This window comes from Alligator sinensis, unplaced genomic scaffold (assembly GCF_000455745.1).
Source record: "Alligator sinensis unplaced genomic scaffold, ASM45574v1 scaffold23_1, whole genome shotgun sequence".
Taxonomy (NCBI): Eukaryota; Metazoa; Chordata; order Crocodylia; family Alligatoridae; genus Alligator; species Alligator sinensis.
Genome location: NW_005841890.1, coordinates 2,789,752 through 2,810,541, shown reverse-complemented (window position 1 = coordinate 2,810,541; position 20,790 = coordinate 2,789,752). Strand labels below are relative to the sequence as shown.

Sequence of the window (20,790 nt, the reverse complement as noted above, 5' to 3'; positions counted from 1 at the left end):
GCCTGACTGCGGTGAGATAACATGATTAGCTAAACAGCATTTATTTTCCATGCTTAGAAAAGTGACAGATCTGGCTCTGGGTAAGCACATATTTAGCACAGCAGTGGAAATAGTACTGCTAGATTACTTTAACATGGAAACTTAACAGTGCACCCTCTAGCTCTACCTATTATTTAACTTCTAATTTGGATAGCAGTGAGACTTAATCTCCCTTCCAAAGTACTGCCAAGCAAGGTTCTTTCTGGTATAAAGAAATAACAGTTTCCATGTAGATGTCTCCATCTTCTTCCTGGCACCTTGAGTTGCAGATGAATGCTACACACAGGGTGCACCTACACGAGGCACTAACTGCTCAGTGGTCTAATTCTACTGGACAGTAGTATGCAGGGTACAAGCTGTCCTAATACGCTACTGCACAGTAGTATTAGGCTATAGCGCAGTTAGCATCTCTAAAAAGTGACGTGCTGGCACTACTGCGCAGTAGCGCCAGTTACTGTGCATTGATTTAATACTTGGTTATACAAGTGCTAAACTTACTGAGCAGTAACTACAGCCATTAATGAACATGTAGATCTGTTGCACCTACACACACCCCTAAAGACATACCCTCAAGGAGAAACTTCACATAGCTTTTCCCAACCTGAGCAGGATTAATCAGAAATGCCAAGTGAAAATACTTTTAGTAGTTTATAAAAATCTCAGTAAAACACACAGTTTTACTGTTTATAGTTTATAAAAATCTCAGTAATTCCATTAAACATACAACATAGTAATAACCTTTGGGGAAAAAAGGAAGCAATTCAGACTTTGCCAGTTGCAAAATTGCCCGGTGTGTCATACCTCTGAAGTAATTTTTTCTATGCTGCAGGTGCAATCTGAAACATCTTATTTAGGGACTTTATAGTAGAAAAAGAAATCTTTGTCTGTTCTCTACATCAGACCATTAGACTTGAATTATAAAGCAAGTGTGTATAGCAGAAGCCAATTTTTTTGTCATCAATTTAGCACGTGAATGTGGAAGTGATCCGTTGAAAATAAGTACCTAGTCTTCTAAAAATGGTATTTTCTATCAGTAAAATATTGTTAAAGCATGTTCTGCACATTTACTATTTCATCTTCAAATGTTAACTAATTTATCATCCAAACATCCCGAGTCCAAGTAGTAGCACTGCAGTTTTACAGGCAGCAAAATGAAGTAGGACATTCAGATGATTTGCCCAGAATGTCATGAATGTGTTATGTGTCACTCTCCAGTGTCATATATAGGATGTTATCTGGCTATTCCTTGGATAGGATGTGCAATATTTTGAATGAATATCATTATCCATTCATAAATACCAATTTAATCCACTTCAACAAGAGCAACTCTTTTCGGGGCTAATCTCTACATTTGGAGCTCCAGCGATCTTCATCAACCTGGCATCTTGGCATACTCTGATCTGATCTTACTTTCTAAGTTGTCATTTCAGTTTTTCAAAGCGGATCCGTTTTTACCTTCCATAGGTGGTCCATGAATGGATCTATTTATTGTTATTCCCAGGCTGCCAATTTCTTTCTACTACAGTCTTGACAGAGAGCAATTATACTTTATATTGGTGGCAGCTACCAGTACCTGATAGGAACCTATTCATTTACTAACTGTATTGTTTCATCAGACAGATCTTGGTTATGAAATGAAACCCGGACAAATCCATTTCTTGGTCACAAGACATTTAGATGCGCGACATCGGGTCATTACAAATTTACTTTTTTATTCTCTTATTAAATCCTTTGGATAATAGCCATTCTTGTGCTTTTATGCCACCCCATTCCACTTAAAAATGATTTTGCAGCCTAAAAACTCTCATCAAGTGCCTCCTGATATTCAACCTTGGTTTTTTGCTCACATCTATTCATTTGCTTCTAATTCTGTTCCTTTGAAATGACTTGAACCGACTATTCTTTCTTCTGAAATAAATTGTGTCCTGCAAGTTGATAGTTTTATTATCTGTCCTTTAGTTTATGACCTAGTCCATTGATATGTGTATCAGTTTACATCCTCCCCACGCCTTATAGTTTGCTGCCCTCTGATTTTCTTCTACTTTGTCAAGAACCACCTTTTTGGTATAACCAGTGCTGATAAGTAATACCCTCTCAGATCATCTACAATCTAATGGAATCTAATTTTTCTAATCTAATCTAGCTAGCTGTTTATACTATATAAAAATAGCATTTGGCTGCCTCATTTTTATTTTTACATTGTTACTGGAGAATGTCTTGGGCCATTTCCAATCACCAAAAAGATATTTGCTGTGCTATTATATTTACTCGACTATAAAATGACCTTGAATATGATGGCCCCCAATACATAGATTCTATACTTTAAAAAACTATAATTTTGTTATAATTTTCTAGGGATATAGTCTAAGTATTGGAGGGTTGTCTTGAATCCCACCTACCCCCTCCCCCTCACTGCTACAGCAGGACAAGCAGTGGCTGAGGGGGTCCGGTGGCCCCCTTGCTGTCTGCCCAACCCACTCCTTCCCCTTCAGCTTTCCTGCACCCATTGCCACCTATACCTCCCCACCTCCAGTTCCTCATAGCCTCTGCCCTCCCCTACTCTCTGAGTCTCTGCCTCTTCTCTCCTCCCCCCTCCCACTCTCCAGGCTCTACCTCTTCTCCTTCTTACTGCCAGATGCTGCTCAGGTTGCTCCATCCTAAAGCCCAGCATGTGAAAGCTCAACCCTTGCCTGGCCATGCAGCAGTGTTGGTGCTGGTTAACTGACCTTAAAGGGGAGCGAAGGGGAGGGACAGGACAGGGCAGGGGTAGAAGCTGCATAGGGGAAGCAGAAACAGGTGCAGGAGAGTGCGGTAGATCTGAATCTGGCTCCAACATGGTGCCCAGAGTCAGAGCCACAGCAGCCCCCCTCCACTTTGAATGCAAATATAAGATGAGGGTTTTTTTTCCCCATGAAGATTGCGGTGGGGAGGATTGCCTTATATTCGAGTAAATATAGTATTTCCATTTACAGTAAGAATTCCTGCAGGTGACAACTTGCTTCTCTCCAGTGGATCCGTTTTTAGAACTGCAGCTACAGTTGTTTTAACTTCCACTTCCCAGAGGCACGTGCTTTTGGCCTTACTGTGCCAGCTTCCTCCAGACTTCCTGAGATGTTCTGAGGCTCCCTGAAGAGTGCCATGTGTGCTCCTACCACATCAGCAGCAACAACCCTGTGTCAAAACATAGGATCTTTTAAGGTGTGCCTTGATTGGATTGTACCAAGCACATTTAACCTCAAAAACCTTTAAAAGATCAATTTCCCCTCTCCATTTAGGAGATAAATGGAAAATCCTATTAGTTAGGGAAAACAATTCAGCCATATGATGTCAGCAGACCATGGCCCGGATCAGGGTCAGGTGGGTATAGCACAAATGAATCCTGTTATAAAAGGAAGAAACGTTCTTGCCCCCCTCCCCCACTTTAAATCTATGGATAGCATGAAAACATGAATGTGTAACCAGGAATCAGTAAGACTTTTAAAACACAGAACTATCATTGCTTTGCATTGCTCATATGCAGCCTAGTGTTGCACCAGGCTCTTCAATTCACATTTCACCTCTGATAGTTACAGTAGCTCTTCTTTTACTAGCCAGATTTCAGAAACAGGTCACAATCGTTTTTCTTCCTTCCTTCCTTCTTCCTCTTCCTTCCTTCCTTTCCTCATTTCCTCTCTCCCTCTCTCACTCCCTCCCTTTCTTCCACATGTACTTTGATTTTTAAACATTACAAATGTACTGTTTTTAAGTAGCATCTCCAAATACAATTGAAGATATTCCAATTAGGAAGAAATATCCTCAACTTCTGCTGTTAGATGAAATGACTAGTGCAAGACAGGAATCAAAAAGACTTTCTTTTAACTATATCAGAAGCGGGGAGTGCAAAACACAAAACAACACAAGGGGAACAGTTATTCACATTAATTGGTGAAACTGAAAAATAATCATGGGTAGATTACAATGGTCATGATCCTTGTAGCAAAAGAAAGCCTAGGGGACCATGTCAGTGTTAATACAGTGTACCATTATAAGCATTAAGGAGATTTATTGAGTGTTCATTTTGCACTTCCATAAACAAAAGGAGTAGATAGTACAACCTGACAGCTTGCTTGTGGCTAAAAGTCCCCGCATCTGTGAGCAGTACGAGAGTAAGTTTAGTTGAATTAGTCCATGGTAAATATACTCATCATTTAGCTGGGATACCTAATTAAATTAATACAAAATCAAAACACCACTGGATAATATGCATGATTATTTATACTGTGAAACCTTCTTTCTAGAGAATTTGGAAGGTGAATTTCCATTTACAGTGAATGAGAATGAATGTCTCCATTTTATAAAATCCAATTCTTCTGATAGGGAAGTTGTCCCTACAAGAGCCGGCTTCAGTTTACAAGGCTGTCATTGTGTATAATTCCTAAGCTAAAATGATAGCCTCTGAGCCTTTCACCTCTGTGTAATTTTGCTGATACTTTATGGAACCTGAAAGTGTGCTTTGTAAATAAGTATTGGCCCAAATTTGTTACCGTTTCCCTCACTTGCTCTCTGAGTACAGTGGGGCAATTCTCATCTTCAGCATGAGAAAATCACAACTTGTCCTGACCACCGTGGTTGGACTTCCATAAATGCTGGTGAAGCTGCCATGCCCTCCAGTCTGATTTCTCTCAAGGATTAGACATGATGGTTGGCTCTTCTTTTACTTGCTTATGGACTAAATTGAACTTGGGTGACTGTTGGTCCCTGATGTTGCCACTGTTTACAGTCACATTTGTTTTTTATAATTAAAAAAAAAATACCCGACAAGAAATGTTACTTTTAAACCCAATTCCAAAATGCCCTTGGCCCAATCCAATGTGATAATCTTTTAACCAGATAGCCTTTCTTCCCCCTTTGGTTTTCCTCATTTGACACTATGATTTACCCTCTTCCCTATTAGCAAGCCATTTGGTTTTGGTTTTTTTGTTTTGTTTTGTTTTACCTGTGCTAATGGAGCAAATGAGAGAAATCATCACACACCAGGGTCACTCGGCTTGGAAGAGTCCCTGTTTCCTTTACCAAGCATAGCTCCTTCAGCACACGTTTTTCTCCTCTCCTCCCCTCTGCGCTAGGGTACCATATTTCTCTTGCTCTCTCTCACTCTCTCTTTTCTGTATCTCTCGGAAATCAGACTGGAGTTCAGAGCACTTTCACTACCTTTTATGAGGTAGAGTGTGATGTCATAGATGGGGTCAGGGCTAGTCAACTTTCTACTCACCTACCCACCTGTGCTGAGGGAGCTACACTTGAGAACGGAAGCAGTGATTCCTCTATGGTGAGTAAACCGTGTTTCTAATCTCTACCTTTATATACATGCTCTGCTTAGTTTTGTTGGGGGAGGGAAAAGTTTGGGTATTTTTTATTTTTTTTTTAAGTGCAGAGCTCATACAAAATCAGTTGCATGCTTCTTTTCTAAACTTTAAAGGATTTTTTCCCCATCCCAAACGATTATGCACAGCTGCTATGAGCTGTTAAAACACAGCACCTTCTTCTTCAGGAGAGGTCATATTTGAGTGATGATTAAGGTGACCTTTCTAAAATATTTTGCATATCCATTTAAGAGCGAGATCCTGGGCCCTCTGAAATCAGATGCTAAACTTCCATTGTCTTCGGTGATTCAGGATCAGGCATGTGCTTTGTGAAGTGCTTGGGTGCTAATTTATAAAGGGAGAAGGTATCATTATTCCTGCATTGATCATTAACTGCAGATGTATCTATTTTTCCAGGACAGACGCGCTGTTTCTTTGTTCCATAGCTGCTATCTCAATTTTGGTTTCTGTCTAATCTTAAACATGCATGTTCCAAAATGTTGATCCCATGTCATTTCTTAATGATCTTTTTTTTCCTCCAAATTAAAAAAAAAGGGAAACATTAACCATCAACTCTAAGAACAAATGAGGTAATTAAGATTTAGATGCCAAGTGATAAAATTTGAAATTGAAAGTCAGATTTTTTTTTTTTCTTGTCCGCACCGCTGTAAATAAAAGATATAGGAGGGTGATCTGAGACGGGATTTCTTGGATTTTCTCGGTATGGCTTGCAGTCTATATTAAACATGCATTTAAACATAGATGCTGTGCTTAAGCACACTTAACATTTGCTTTTCTTTTTCTTCTCCTTGGATTCTGGCACTGCTGCCTGGCTTTTCGAAAACTCTCAGCATTTTAGGAAGACAAGATGGACTGTACAGATCTTTTCTCTTTGTTCTGCCTCTTGGGTACCTATTAAAGCTGTCAAGATGTCAGAACTCTCATACTAAAGGGCAGAAAAAAGGGTCACGTGAAGACTTTGGCCTCTGGGGACGGCAGAGATTTTGCTGTTCTTGTTCATTTAAAGCTTCTTACCAGCCCTGTGTGGGGCCTTGTCATATCACAGTGAAAGGTACTAAAAGTCAGTAATGCATACTCTATAAATCAAAAGACAAAAGAACATGATCACAGCCTTTCGACTTAAGTGTTCTTTGGTCTGATTGATGGCATGCATTTTTTTTTCAGATGACTTTATGGCTGCGAGGAGCGGGGTATAGGACACAGAGCCTTTCATCGTTACTGGCCCATATGGGACATAGGTTAGCAATGGCAGAAAGTCATTGCCACCTGGGGATGGCTTGGTGGCCTTTCTGAGAATGAACAGGCAGTCTCAATGAAATTCCTGAAGGACTGGGGTTCACTTTACCAAAACAACAGCATCTCTACTAAGTGTCTGCCTTGATGCCAAAAAAGAAGAGTATACATGGATTTTAGCCTTCTCCTCTAGTGTTGGGAGGATTAGAGGAAGGTGCATTGGTGAGGGATCTGGAATTATTGCTGTTTTGTATTTATTCTGACATTCAGCAATGAAGTAAAGTTTCCAAGACTGCTTCAGCAAAGGTATTTGGGGGTTCATTTTTTAAGGCAAAGGCTTGGAGGTAAATATTTAATCCAGTGTTCGGCTTGCACTGGTTAGCATATATGGTGTGCGCGCACAGCTATACTTTCATGATGCAGGAGACTGAAGTCTTTATTTATCCACATCATTCATATATTATAAAGAGTAGTGCACCATTGCTCTGACTGCATCAATCATGAGAAAGCATTGGCTGGGAGCATTATAAGAAGTGAGATATAGAGCAGGGGAGGAGAATCCAGGACCCGGATGTATTTCCTTAGAATAGGATTATATCCAGACTTCTGGACAGATCTTGGGTGAAAGCTAGGGTCACCTATACCCACTCCCTAGTCTAGCCAGCTAGAAATCTCCCTTCTGATTGAACCAGAGGGTTTCAATCTGCTAGACAACCTCCAAGCACATCTACTACACACTAATGGCACCAAATTCACTACAAAGTTCTCACAGTCATTTTTACTCATAAATGATAGTGGTATTGCCACTTCCCTTATTCTATACTGTAACCCACTGGTTAGAGCACTCAGCCAGGAACTAGGATAGCTAGTGGCTTTAAGCCCTTCTCATCAAAGGTAGATTTAAACCTACATCTTTCACTTCTCTGGAAAATGCCTCAACCATCCGACTCATGAATGGTCCTGTAGATCAACAAGGAAGGGACAGCATGACTTTTTAACTTAGGGAACTCAGCTAAGAAAAGGTAACCCTATGTCCTAGTCCATGCTTCTGGCACTGTTGATGCGTTTCATATTAGAAGTCAATAGTTAAGAAATAGAAATAATCCTGTTTTTAGGAGGAATGCAGAGCTCATTCTCCCAGGCTTCAGTCAGGCTCCCTATTTCTCATTCTTTTGTCCCCGGGACTTTTTCATTCCTTTCTACCCATGATCCCAGCTTCAATCACCATTTTGGGGTCATTTGAGTAGAGGGATCAAGTGTGCAGGTCATTTAAAGGCAGAGATGTTGGCTCTCCAAATATATCTTCCAGGAAGGGCAATAGGGAGGAGGTATCTGGGTTGCTGAAAGCTATTCAAAATGATATGGCCATTCCTAATAAAAAATTGCAGTCCATACTAGCCTAGGCCTAGGTTTGACCTAGCAGCCAAAGAATGAAAGGCTAAATAGCTTATTATTAACCCATCAAGATAGCCATTTCTCCAGTTCAGTTATTTTAATGGCAAATATGATAAAGACAATAAATTTTAGTAGTACGAGGTACTTACATTCCACATGGCTTTGGATGAAATATTTTATTCTGTCATTTGCAATATTTAGGTTTCTGGTATTTGTGCATACTTAAAGTAAAAAATATTGCAGTCTCATTTTTCTGCTGATCTTATTTACTGGGTAATATGAATATCAGGAATGTAGGAAGCTGAGCAGCTTGCACTTGTTCTGTGAATGAGTGAAGCCTTCCCAAAACATTTTATGAATTGAAAATTACAGCATAATTTATTTAAAGAAGGCTCACACCACATTTGTCACAGATCAGCTTGGCACATGCTTTGCCTCCAGAACCAAAAAATTACTCAAATATATTCATACTTGTATGAGCAAGCAGGTAAACACATAAATCACATGAAGCATCCTTAGCACACAATGCTAAGATCTGTGTAATATATTATGTCTTATATAACTTCATCTGCATGGATGTGTGCACCGTATAACTGTAATTAAGGGCATTCCCCACAATTTCTAAATCCTGGATTTATTCCAGTCCAGCTTCTTCTGTTTTTCCTTATGTGGGAAGTGAAATGTGCCACCTGTTTGAAAACTGTCAGTTGGCAGATGGATGCTCATCATTTTGCCCTCAATTGCAATGGTTTTAGAGTGGTATAACATCATTGACATCCAGAGAGTTACTCTTGATTTATCCCTACTTAAGTGAAAGGAAAGACAAACTTATATCACATAACGATTCAAGTGAATCCTTCATGTTGATTTAAATCACATTCCTTTTAAAGCACATCCTTTCCTTATGTGAGCCATCAAACAAAATGTTAAGCACTACTTGGCTGAATCTTAGTGGTCAGAAGAACCAGGAAGGAGGCCATGATGCTCTTTGCACCCTAGGTTTTTATCTATGGGAGAGTCCCCTTCCAGAGACGGCAGTGATTCTATTCAGTCGCTTGCCATTCTCACCCTCATAATTAATAATGTTCTTCTGTATACTATTGTGTCTAATCTATGGATCTCGACCCACATTACAATTGTAGCATCACAAAACCCATGGCACAAGCAAATATCATTTTTATTCTCATTTTACAAATGATAGCACTGAGCCATTAGGAGGACAAATTACATGTGCAAAGCCTTATACTAATTTAAAGGCAAAAAAGATATATGGAATCATCATTCGCATAGCAAAAGGGTTCCTAGGAGCTCCCGTCTGAAACTGATAGTCCTGCAAAGGGAGCTTGCAGTGACAGCAATAAGAGGATGCTGCATAAAGCATCTGAAGGTGCCCATGTGTGCTAAAGACTGAATGGAATATCTTGGTCTGAGATCCCGAGTTTTTTTCTGTTCTCACTGTGATTATTAGTTACTTCGATCCAATTGTTTTCATGATGTGGAACTTTTGTTCCATTTTACAAAGATTGGCCAATTTAATAATTGTAGCATCTGCTGAATAAGCTAATATTATCCTCCTCTTATACTTGGGGAGACAAAGAGGTTAAGGACAACTTCAAAGATATGCACTACTCTTATTTGCCCTGATTGTGGGCCTATTTAATTAGAGAAATCATATTCTGATTTTTTTCCCCAGAAACTTTGAGCTTAGGCAGCTTTCATGTATTTAAATTAAAACTGTGGATACACACTTGATCTAAAAACCAGTCCTCAGTTTTGGTTTTTACATGCAGAATCCCCCATATATGTCAGGCATTTAAAAAAAAAAATGATCTAACTGGGCGCGTCTATACAAGCCGCTACTGTGCAGTGGTTACTTCATATTTATTTAGTACTTTTATAAGCAAATACTAAATAAATGTATAGCTACACAGTAGCACTGGCAAACACCTTTTAAGTGATGCTGCTGCTCAGTAGCCTAATATTACTGCTCAGTAGCATCTCGGCACAGTTTTTGCTATGCAATGCTATTCTGCAGTAGTATCAGGCTACTGTGCAGTTAGTGTCTCAGGTAGATGCACCCACTGGCTAGGGACAGACATTCAAAAAGCCTGAGCCGGAATTGATTAAATCTTTGCAGTTTAGTCTAACCTGGCTAGGCTAAACTGGTTTGTAACTGGACAAACATTCTCTCTGGACTGAGGAAATGCAAGCATGTGCCTGCAGTGTCTCAGGCTAGAAGCTGGGGGACACTAGAGCAGCCCTCCCTTTCTTCCACAGTACTTAGCTGAGGGAGGCATGGCCAGACCCTGACAAGACTCTCTGATTAGGGAGGTCTGCCTGTACCATCCCAGGCTTTTCCCCACTCGCTGCTCAAGGGGCAGGAGTGTTGCCAGACTTTGGCCCCCAGCTAACAGTCTGAGGCAAGGCGGGGGGTGTGCAATGCGTGCATCTGTTGATGATATGGAGCTTTTCAATCTCTCTCCCTGCTGCTTTATACTGTCTGCAGCAAGCTGACAGGTGAGCAAGCCAGCAAGGGGCTGATAACAGTATTTATCACCTCATCAGCAAAACAATAGCCTCTCTCCATTAGTTCAACTCTTCTTAAACAGCTTACCAGGTGACCTGTTGATTAGCTCCAAACAGCCCTAAGTGGTCACTGTTCTGTCTGCCTGTCCCAGTGAAATTGGAGACACACACACAGACACCTCTCAGCATCAGCTAACATACCACATGCCTGGGGTCCATGGGGCTGGGTTCCATGCTGTGGGAGACAGGAGGGAAGGAGGTGGGGATCCTTGCTTGCCCAGCAAGCAGCAAGGTTGTGTGTGGGGGGGAGGGGCAGGGGGAAGCCAGGCAGACCCTGCTGTGCCTGCAAGTCTCTGCCGGAGCTCCAGCCAGGGAGCAGAGGGGAGGGGCCAGTCCTGTTGTGAATCAGAGAGCCCTGCCCAAGCCAGAGGGGGATGCCGGGCTGCTGGGGGTGTCTGGTTTATCTTAAACCAGCAAGGGGTCTGGGACAGACATTGCATAACTCAGTTGGAGCCAAATCAGTTAAACCTGGTTGAATGTAGTATCAGATTTATTTCAAACTGGTTTCAGCCATTTTCAAACTGGTTTATGTGCAGTGAACATCTGTTCTGTTACAGGTTTAAACTAGTTTCTGATCACTTAAACCAGTTTATGTGTAATGTCTGTCCCTAGCCATTGTGTTGGTCAAAGCTGAGAAGAAACTCAAATTAGATTGCAGTGGTCCCCACATCTAGACCAATGGGGACAACTGCTGTGTCTGTATCATCTTAATGCACTTCCATTTTTTGAGGCCAGACATGTAGCTGGATTTTGACTAACAGAAGAAGTGTCTCAGACCCCTGAGAAGGTGCTCAAGTCCCATCAGAACCTGCTTAGGGAGCTCTGCTCCTACAGTCCTGAATGATTCTTGGATTCTTCCCAATATCAAAAGAAACAGAGGCCTGCTTTTGACAGACTGTATATACCAGCTCTAGACAACTGTAGAGAGAACCATGAATAGCAGACAATCCTTTGGCTAGATCAAGGCTGTCTTCATAAAGAAAAATGCTAGAGGCTTCTATTTTATTTCAACCTCGTTTTAAAGTAAAGGCTGAGATTAGCCCTGCAGCATTTCTAGGTCACTTCTAAATTGGAAAAAAGGATTGGAGACAGGTTGCATTATTCTGCGTATGCAGAGGAATGATTATCCTAAGGATAATGGTATGGAAAATCTTTAAAGCGTATGAATCACTCAGAATATATTGTAAGCACCTGTGTCGTTAGAGTAAGACTCTTTCTAAAATGCTAATTCTCAAAATACACCTTTGAGCAAAGGAGTTATGCTGTCCTAAAATATAACAGATAATTGCTGAATGAAATAGTATAGGACCAGCCAACTGTGATGAGATGATAAATATCTGTAGTTCCTATGTGGTGAGTATTATCTATCAGCACGTAATAACTGACCTTTGAGGTAAACATTGGCTGCATGGAGGATCATACACTTAGAGACAAAGACTTGCAAACATTTGGACATGAAACTGGTATGTTGAGCTCTAGTACGACTTGTGCACATGGTTACTTGAGTACATAAGCATTTGCAGAAGTAATCATGGGTGATGAAAATGTCTCTTTGGTTTCAAAACTAGCTTCAGTCCTGCTCAACTAAAGGCATAAAATATATGAGATTACATTTGTGAATTCACAGTAATAAGTAGTACTTTATAATTTCATCTCCTTTTTCTTTATTGCTTTTTTCTTATTTCTTTTTTCCCTTATTTATGAGAATCACTGAAGAATTTAATAATTTTTGTTTTTGGTTTCATTTTATTTGCAAAATATTCCCCAGTTCCTAGCCAATTCTGGTAATGGTTCTAATGGCCAACCATAACTAGACCTACACAAACAATGGAGAAATATATATTCACAAATAATGTACTCACCACCTGATCCGCGTCAGGGAGAGAACTGGGAAAACTGCTTACTAAGGGTTATTTCACCATTCATTTTGGTGATAAAATAAAACAAGTGTTTGTGAATAATATATTTCAATTAAAATCTCGGCATTTACCAAATACCTTTTTTATTAAATAACATGAGGCTAAATTTTTCATTGGTGTGTCTTTACTGAGAGGCTGAATAGGGGCTATATGCTGACAAATTAGCATATTGATTTGAATGCATCCCCTACTCCTGCAAACAAGGCTTATTGACTTTCTGCCTTGAGTGTGGACTCAATCCTACAACGTGATGAAGGACTGAGCCAGAGTAATTTGATACCAAAAGGGATCTTCCCATTGATTGGGCTGTGGGTCAAGCCTCAAATATCTTCTGGTCCCTTTGAGTTTGGGGCAAACAGAGGGCACACCGCATCTCACAAGTGATTAGCATCTTACAGGATTGAGTCCAGTACTAACTTTTGTGTGCTGCTATGTTTAATATGAGATCCAAAATCTTAGTGGAGAACACAGAAGCACTGTATCAGTACAGAAGCAATGAACTGTTGTCCTACCAGTATCTGCCATTCAGCAAGCCTGTTTTGTCCTATTTGTTTCTGGGTTTCATTTGACTTATCGTTTTGATACTCTTCACTAAGAAAAACAACTTTACATCTATGACACAGATATCCTCAAAATGGTTGTTGGCCTGGGCAAGGGCAGCCTCAGGTATTTGAACTTAGTTGAGAAAAAGGATTTGCTTCCAAGTGCAACAAATCCTTTCAGTTGACATGTACACATATGTTGTTCTCATATCTTCACAAAGAATGGAAGTTGGACAATCACCCTTTTTATAATATATGCTGAAAAGCTGCACTGCCCTTTTCTGTCATTCCAGTAGAATGAGTAGGGGTAACTGTGGATAACACAGACTTCTGAAAAGAAACCTGTCCATTTATATGCTTTATTGATGCTGTTGTACTAAAAGTCAACTATGTTTTGTGCATCTTGATCACACTGCTTGACCATGATTGCGAAGCAGTCAACCAACCTGACACAGTTGTCCTTCCCATTCAAATAATGAAAAGCAACATATACTGACTTTTGGGTTCCTTTGCCTGTTCTCTGGATATATAAGAAAAATTTTGAAGTGGTACTCAGGCCAAGATAAATTAGTGAAGGGTGACAGTTCTGGGATTTTACCTAGGATCTTAGCCCATAGTTTTTACTTATGATCTATTATGCCACATTCAAAAGTGTGACTTCCCTTTGTATATTTATGGGTGTAAACAGACTTTGCCAAATGAAGTAGATCAGCTATGTGAAAATGTGTCCAGCTGATCTGCTTCATTGGGTGAAATGGTTATTGCCCATGTCCTGCAGGGTGAGGCCTGAGAGTCCAGGGCCTAATTATGTGGAACAATGCCATAAATTGGGGAGCCCTGCTAGCAAAGGAGTGCCTGGAGAATCCTGGGGGTTTCCTCATTTCCAGAGACATACCTCCTGTCCAGGTATTTGTGTCTGCAAATGGGGAAACCCTGGATTTCCTGGTTTGTAGAGAAACGTGACCAGGGCATCCCAAATCGGGGAACCCAGGCAGGTGCTCCTGTGACTTCAGGGACCCAATTCTGCATGGCCTAGGAATGGGAATAGAAATGGGGAAGGGTAGTTGGAGAGTGCAGGCAGCTCTGGGCTACCCATGCTCTCCCACTTTAAAGCAATTAGCCATGCACCTCAAAATAGCAATATAAGTTAAATCACCTATGTTGTGGTGACAAACTTGGGGCATTTGTCGTGCAGGAAGAGGCCTAGATGTCTCTTTGCTTGGCCTTTGTGCCGTTGTAACGATTTTTATAATGGTACAAAGACAAAATCCTATGTGACATATAAATCACAGCATGAAACTTTATTGACATGTTAGTTGGCTTGCTATTGGATACTTGAGAGACCTCTTGTTCTGAGCTTTTACAGTGTTCATGCTGACAATGTGTCTTCTGTCTCAGCTTGAGATCACAGGATTTCTTTTATGGCCTTGGAGTTATTCCACATATTGTTTGACTGAGCCCATACTGACAAATGCATTCTGCGGTGCATCTTTTTGGTGGGATTTTATCTTCTCTTCCAAGGTAGGAGCAGGCTTTGACTTCAAATCAAATGTGGCAGGGCCTATTTCTTTTTCGTAATCCACAAAGACTGACAGCCCCAAATGAGTAGCAGAGTAGTGTGAAAGGTTGGATGTGGAAGAGAAGGTAAGAGAACTAGTCATAGGAGACTCATTTCACAACATATTATGACTGTCATGAAAAATGTTTGCACTTTTATGCCATGTCTACAGATAAAGCAAGTAAAATGCAATATCTGCAAATGAAATCCTGGCCCAATGAATTCAGTGGCAATGCTCCATTGACTTCACAGTACCCGGGTTTTCACTCTTGTTATAGGGAACTGTTCCAGATTATAGGAATTCTGATTAACCTAAATTGTCTTAATTGAATAACACAGTTTCAGTTTTTCTAGCTCTGGTTCTATGAAAGATCACATGTCATGCTATGTGCTTCTCTAATGTCTAAACATGAATCTGAGGCTTCTTGTTTCTATTCAGTAAGTTAAAAATATTCAGGACTTGTAAAATGAAGTTTTCTATTAAGGCCTATGACCTATAATTTCCTCATCTTCACATTTTCTCAGAAGTATCTTGAAGATTACTGGGCTCAAAAGATATTTTTCTTTCATTTATTTTTGGGTTAGTTTCCCTCTTTTGGTATCATAAATTTACTTTACTAAGATAACTTAACCTTGCAAAAGATGCCTACCTGTCACAGCAATAAGACCTTTACAAATCCATAGAATAAATTCTATCAGATGGGGGAGTAGCATTATTTATTGTTTGTATGTCAGTGGCATCTGTGATGTCTGCCTCCTATATACATCAATAAATGAAATGCAGCAAAAGTCCAATAGTTTAGTCAGATAGATCTAAACAAATAGGTCTTATAAGTAAAAAGTCAGAAATAAAGGTTATGAAAGTCAGTATGACCTCTGACAATCCTATCATTTTAAAAGATGTGAGAATTGTGGTTGAATTTAGTTTTTCTTGACAGCACCTTGCGTAAATCTGGTGAGTACATCTGCACAATCTCAATTCTAGGGCTTCAACCAAGCACTGCTTTTTGGAAGTGCATAAGAATATGGATGTCAAGCACCATCATTATCACCACAAGGCTCCAAAACTTTAGTAACAATGAAATGTAATCCTTTGCCTTGTGCACCTGATGATGAGGAGTGTATTGGATTGGATTAGATTAGTTTTTGTGAGGGCCATTATGAACCAGGACTCCATTGTGTTAGGTGCTGGGGGTCTTGGGATAGATGGGGTTGAGAATACCCCACTCATGCCCTGCTCTGTGAAGTTCACTGGTATGCTCTGGACATGAACATTCAACAACGGGACTGCTTGTGTATCGTCCCACATAGATGCTCTTAGGGGACAATCCCCCCCAGCTCTGTAGGACTCACGTGGGAGGGCCATACTCAGATTGGTCCTTTCTGGGATGTGCTTCAGCCACAGTGTACACGAGCTGTATCCATCCTGAGATGGATTAAAGATAGTATAGGTTCTGTGATAACATGTTCCCAAAATGAATCATAATGATCTGTAATATAATGATATTATTATCTCATTATATTTGATAGGTTGACTTTGTACTTTTTCTTGCATAATTATTTTTAATGTGGATAGAGAACACACAGTTCTCCAGGTAGTCAAACTAGTTTAAGAAACACAGTCTAGTCCTCACCCATATCTCTAACCTCACTGCCATTCACTCAAGTTTAAAATCTCAGAATATTTCTAATTGGTAAGAGACCACTGAATTGACCATACAAAGATCCATGTCTCCCCCTCATGTAGAATTTATGGCAGATGCATGGAAGAAAGGACTATCTTTAATAGTCAGGATATATCAAGATGGAAAGAAGCCAATAATACTTGCATAGAAAGAACTGGGCACCATTAAAACTCAGTTGCTTCCAGTTGGCTTATGTTCTATATATCCGTTTCAAGTGTTAAAATATGTACTCTCATCATAGCTCATTCAAAGGATAAATGCTGACAATTTGGAACATCGGTCGTTGACATAAAAATGGCATTTTTGAAGCAATTTCCAAAATTTCATCTGGAATGTAATTACTACTAATGGGTTATTTCTAAAGCACACGAATCAGATTTTCTGACCTACAGTTACAGGTCTTACCATTTATAAACTTTGTAATTCGGTAGCACCAGAAAATTTACAATGTGACCCAATCCTGCATTTGCGGAGACATGGTTTAGATGATTCATTAAGCCAGAAGCTAAGCTGCTGTGAATTTCCTTAACTGTTGAAATCTGTTTCTTTTATACTGACAAAGAACCTGGCCAGTTACTAGATTGTCCATTACCAGATTCTGTAGATTTCAATGTAAATTACAGTGAATCGAATGGATTCTAGATTCAACAAGATATTTAAGAACACACTTCTTATATACTTGTGTTTTTCTATATTGTCATAGTAAAACTGGTCACCAACTAAGTTTATAACATAAATGATTTTAAGTGGCAATGATTCCTGTTATATAGAACAGGTACCCATAGTTTTTGGTACATTTGTCTGTTTCCTGCTGTGGTAAGAGAAATCATAGGATCATGGGAAAGTAGGGCTGGAAGGGACCTCATAAGGCCATCTAGTTCAGTCCTCTGCTCAAGGCAGGATCATCTCTGACTAAAACATCCCTGCCAAGTGTCTGTCTAACATGCCTTTGAAAGTTTCCAACCATAGAGACTCCATAACTTTTCTAGGTGGCCTGTTCCAATGCTTAATAATCCAAAAGGTCCTCCTGATCCCCAACCTAAATTTCCTCTACCAGAGCTTGAGGATATTGCTCCTAGTCCTATCCCTTGTAGCTACGGGGAAAAAAAACCATGCCCATCCTCTATAGTCTCCCTTCAGGTGTTTGAAGACTGTTAGCAAATCCCGCCTCAGTCTTCTCTTCTCTTCTCTAAGCTAAATAACCCTAGTTCTTTCAGATTGTATTATAAGCAATATTAAAACAGCAGAATTTGTTAAATATAACTAGGCCTGCTTGGGAGTCCCTGTGGTTTACTTACCTATAATTGAAAAAATGCAAATGAGGACAATTAATCAGTAGATTGGCCAGCTATGAAACAACTATGTACCTGAATGAATTAAAAATCCAACATGTCCAGAGCAGTAAGTTAATTACAATCCAATGAGAAAATAGCAAGGAAAAAGGGAATATACCCTTTTTTCTCAAGCTAATCATAACGCCTTTTTTAATACCAATGTCATGGCCACGTGCCAACTTGGGTAATGACAGTTTGCTTATCTCCAATACATTATCATACACGTCCAACTTGATATTGCATTTTTCTTTTTTTCTAATGCTAAACCCAGACTCAGCACAACACTTAAGCTCATATATAAACTGAATTGCAGAATTAGGACATTAAACTGTTTTGTAATGTTCCTCTTAAACAGCAGCTTTTGAGTGGTAGACAAAGAAGTTCCTGTGCTGACTGTCATTCATATATACATATAAAATGCAGGAAAGACCCTAGGGAATGGACAATGATAGTGCACTGTGCATTTAAGTTATATAGGACTAGGACACTTTCCTTTAGACACTGCTTGTAGCAAGAAATCTTTCATAAAGTCCACTGCCCCAGGCAAAGCCTTGGGAGACACTGATCCTCAATAATTCCTCTGAGCCACAGTTTCTCAGCTGTTTCCTTTCTGCTCCCAGAAGCCACTAATTTGCTGGTCTGTAGCAATAGATATTACTCCTGTCCACAGGAGTAGGATCTAAGGCTCCATTGCTTTATGTTCCTTCCTTGTCACAAACTTCCAGAGGCGAAGAAACATATGCTTAGCGCTACTTACTCCTCTGCACCCATAGCACAAGTCCAAATTGCCCAAATAGGGGCCTAAGAAAGTTCATCCTCTCATTTCCTTGGTATGCAGTTCAAGTCTCCATCTAGTCCGTAGGCTTCCTCTCCATACTACATTTATGTTGTGATTAATGTGTTAATCGTATCATAAATGGCAGGGATGCTACATATGCACCCAATTTAAGACACCATAAAATAGCGAGCAAAGCAGCCGTAAAAATGTTTTATGTAAATGTATAATGCAGAACATTATATGTCATATCTGCATTACATGTAAAATATTTTTATAGTTCGTTTGTATGGTGCCTTAAAGTGAACATGTAGCAGGTTGTCAGCTCTAGCCAAAGACCACACTCGGGTCTCAAACTTGAGGTCCAGGGTTAGAGCCACAGTCAACTGATTGTCATTTCCAGCCAGGGACCATACCAGCCTCAGTGCAGTCAGGAGCCAGTGCTGACGATCAGCTGATTGTTGGCCCCAACCCTAGACCTGCAGGTACCAGCTTTCCAATTCCTAGTGCAAGGGAGGCCTGGCATCATGATCCCGGGCTCTCCCTGTACTGGCAGGTAAAAAGGGCATGGCTAGGATCTGATCCCCAATTCCAATACCGTGCCACCTGCCATGAACATGTGGCACAGCAGGAGGTTTAATTTTTAAGATCATGGATCAGATCCCATCGGGCCTTTAAATAAACATGTGCCAGGGCCCTTTGTGCCCTTTTAGTTTACTTTGCTATATGATGGTTGTAGACATTTCTGTAATATTTAAAATGCATTAATAAAATCCCATATCTCCCCCAAAAGCCCCCAAAACACCAGTTGTGTGAAGTCAACCTGAGTAAACAGTGCTCGTCAATAGTTGTTGTTGTTATTATTAATAATATGTTATATTAATATTAGAGACCTTAAGAGCAGGAGGGGCCAATGTTGTGATGTGACCTTCTGCATAACACAGACCTGATTTACTGCCTGCTTCAAGTCCCCAAATGGTGCTTGAACTAGGGGAAATATTATTAAGAAGAGTCTTGGAGAGGAGGGGGAGGGAAGAGGGGGAAGGTCCACTGGTGGAAGATTTACAACACTTAACTTACCCCAATGCTTGATTCCTTTAAGTCCTAAGTATTTGCAGCTCATTTTAAGTCTGCAGTTGTCTAGTTTCAGTTTCCAGCCATTGGGGCTTGGTCTGCTTGACTGAGAAGCCAAATATTATCAGATTTATTTTGCTCATATTGACATAGCATGTCGAATGGTATTAACTAAATACCCCTCCTCTAAGTCTTTATTAATAGGATCCCATATAAGCGGCTGCATATTTGTATCCAGGAGCAGTGTTCAGCTAACTGGCCTATAATTACTTGGGGCTGTCTGTTAACCATTTTAAAACTTTGGAATCATACTAGCATTTTTTCAATGCTATGGAGGTCTCCAGCTTTGTAGGATTTACTAAATCAACATTAACGATCTAGAAATGTCCCCCGGAAGCTCCTTTAAAACTTTCAGACTAACCACACTATATTGTGAGCCAGTGGAAGCAAAGAGGAGCATTGCATTGAAAAAGCCACTTGGACTGTCTAAGGTTTGGGCTCTTTTTCTTTCCTGTTTCCATCCTTTGTCCTTGTGTAAACGGAAGTGTACCTGCTGGAAATGAAACGTTAACTTATTTAAAATTGTGGCATTATTTTTTTCCCCATCATGGCTATCATACATGTGAGAAGAAAATCTATTTTTTCATATTACTGGGGTGGGAAATAGTAGTGTTTCATCCTTTCCTTTCCTCCACCTGCAATGGTTTTGTAATCATTGCTTATTTTATTCAGGCACCTTTGATTATGTTGTATATGCTATAATAGTGAAAAACCCATGCTGCCATGAGACACTGAAGGTTCTGCCTATATTGCAGGAGAAATGTAGCTCAGCTTATGAGCAGATCAAACAGTTCCTCAAAGCCTTATGGGTTCTTTTCAACCTGCAATTATCTTGTTGGCAGATAATAGGCTCTGCTGCTCCAGCTTTCTAACCTTGCATTCATTAATTGCAAAGTTAGCTTGTAGCAAAATCTTTTTTTTTTCCCCCCTTCCTGAATGATTTGTGCCTTCTTTTGAGTAGATCGCTGTTTTAACCTGAATAAATGACCAGGCTTTAATGGAGTGCTTCCAAGTTTCTTTAAAGATTGTGCTTCCTACCCTACCGCTCCTTGATGCTGAAGTTTTATGGTATAATAATTTAAGTTTATCTTTTATGACTTAGAGGGCTTTTTCCTTAAATGGAAGGAAACGTATTTATAAAGAGATCTAAGTAGCAGAATTCTATTACTTGTATAGCTTGTCAAATACTGTGTTAGCTGTTATCACAAAAAAACTATTGTTGCATTT

At 40.0% G+C, this 20,790-nt stretch overlaps 1 protein-coding gene across 4 annotated transcripts in view; it reads left to right on the top strand.

Moving 5' to 3' along the window:
• CTNNA2 (catenin alpha 2) overlaps positions 1–20,790 on the top strand; it is an 862,138-nt gene that overhangs the window by 833,388 nt on the left and 7,960 nt on the right. The window contains exon 18 of one of the 4 annotated variants that reach the window (XM_006018010.2): positions 5,204–5,347. The exons of the other annotated variants lie outside the window; for them this stretch is intronic. Coding sequence (XP_006018072.1) covers positions 5,204–5,347 — 144 coding nt within the window. The remainder of the gene's footprint in view (positions 1–5,203; positions 5,348–20,790) is intronic. 4 annotated transcript variants of the gene reach the window in all.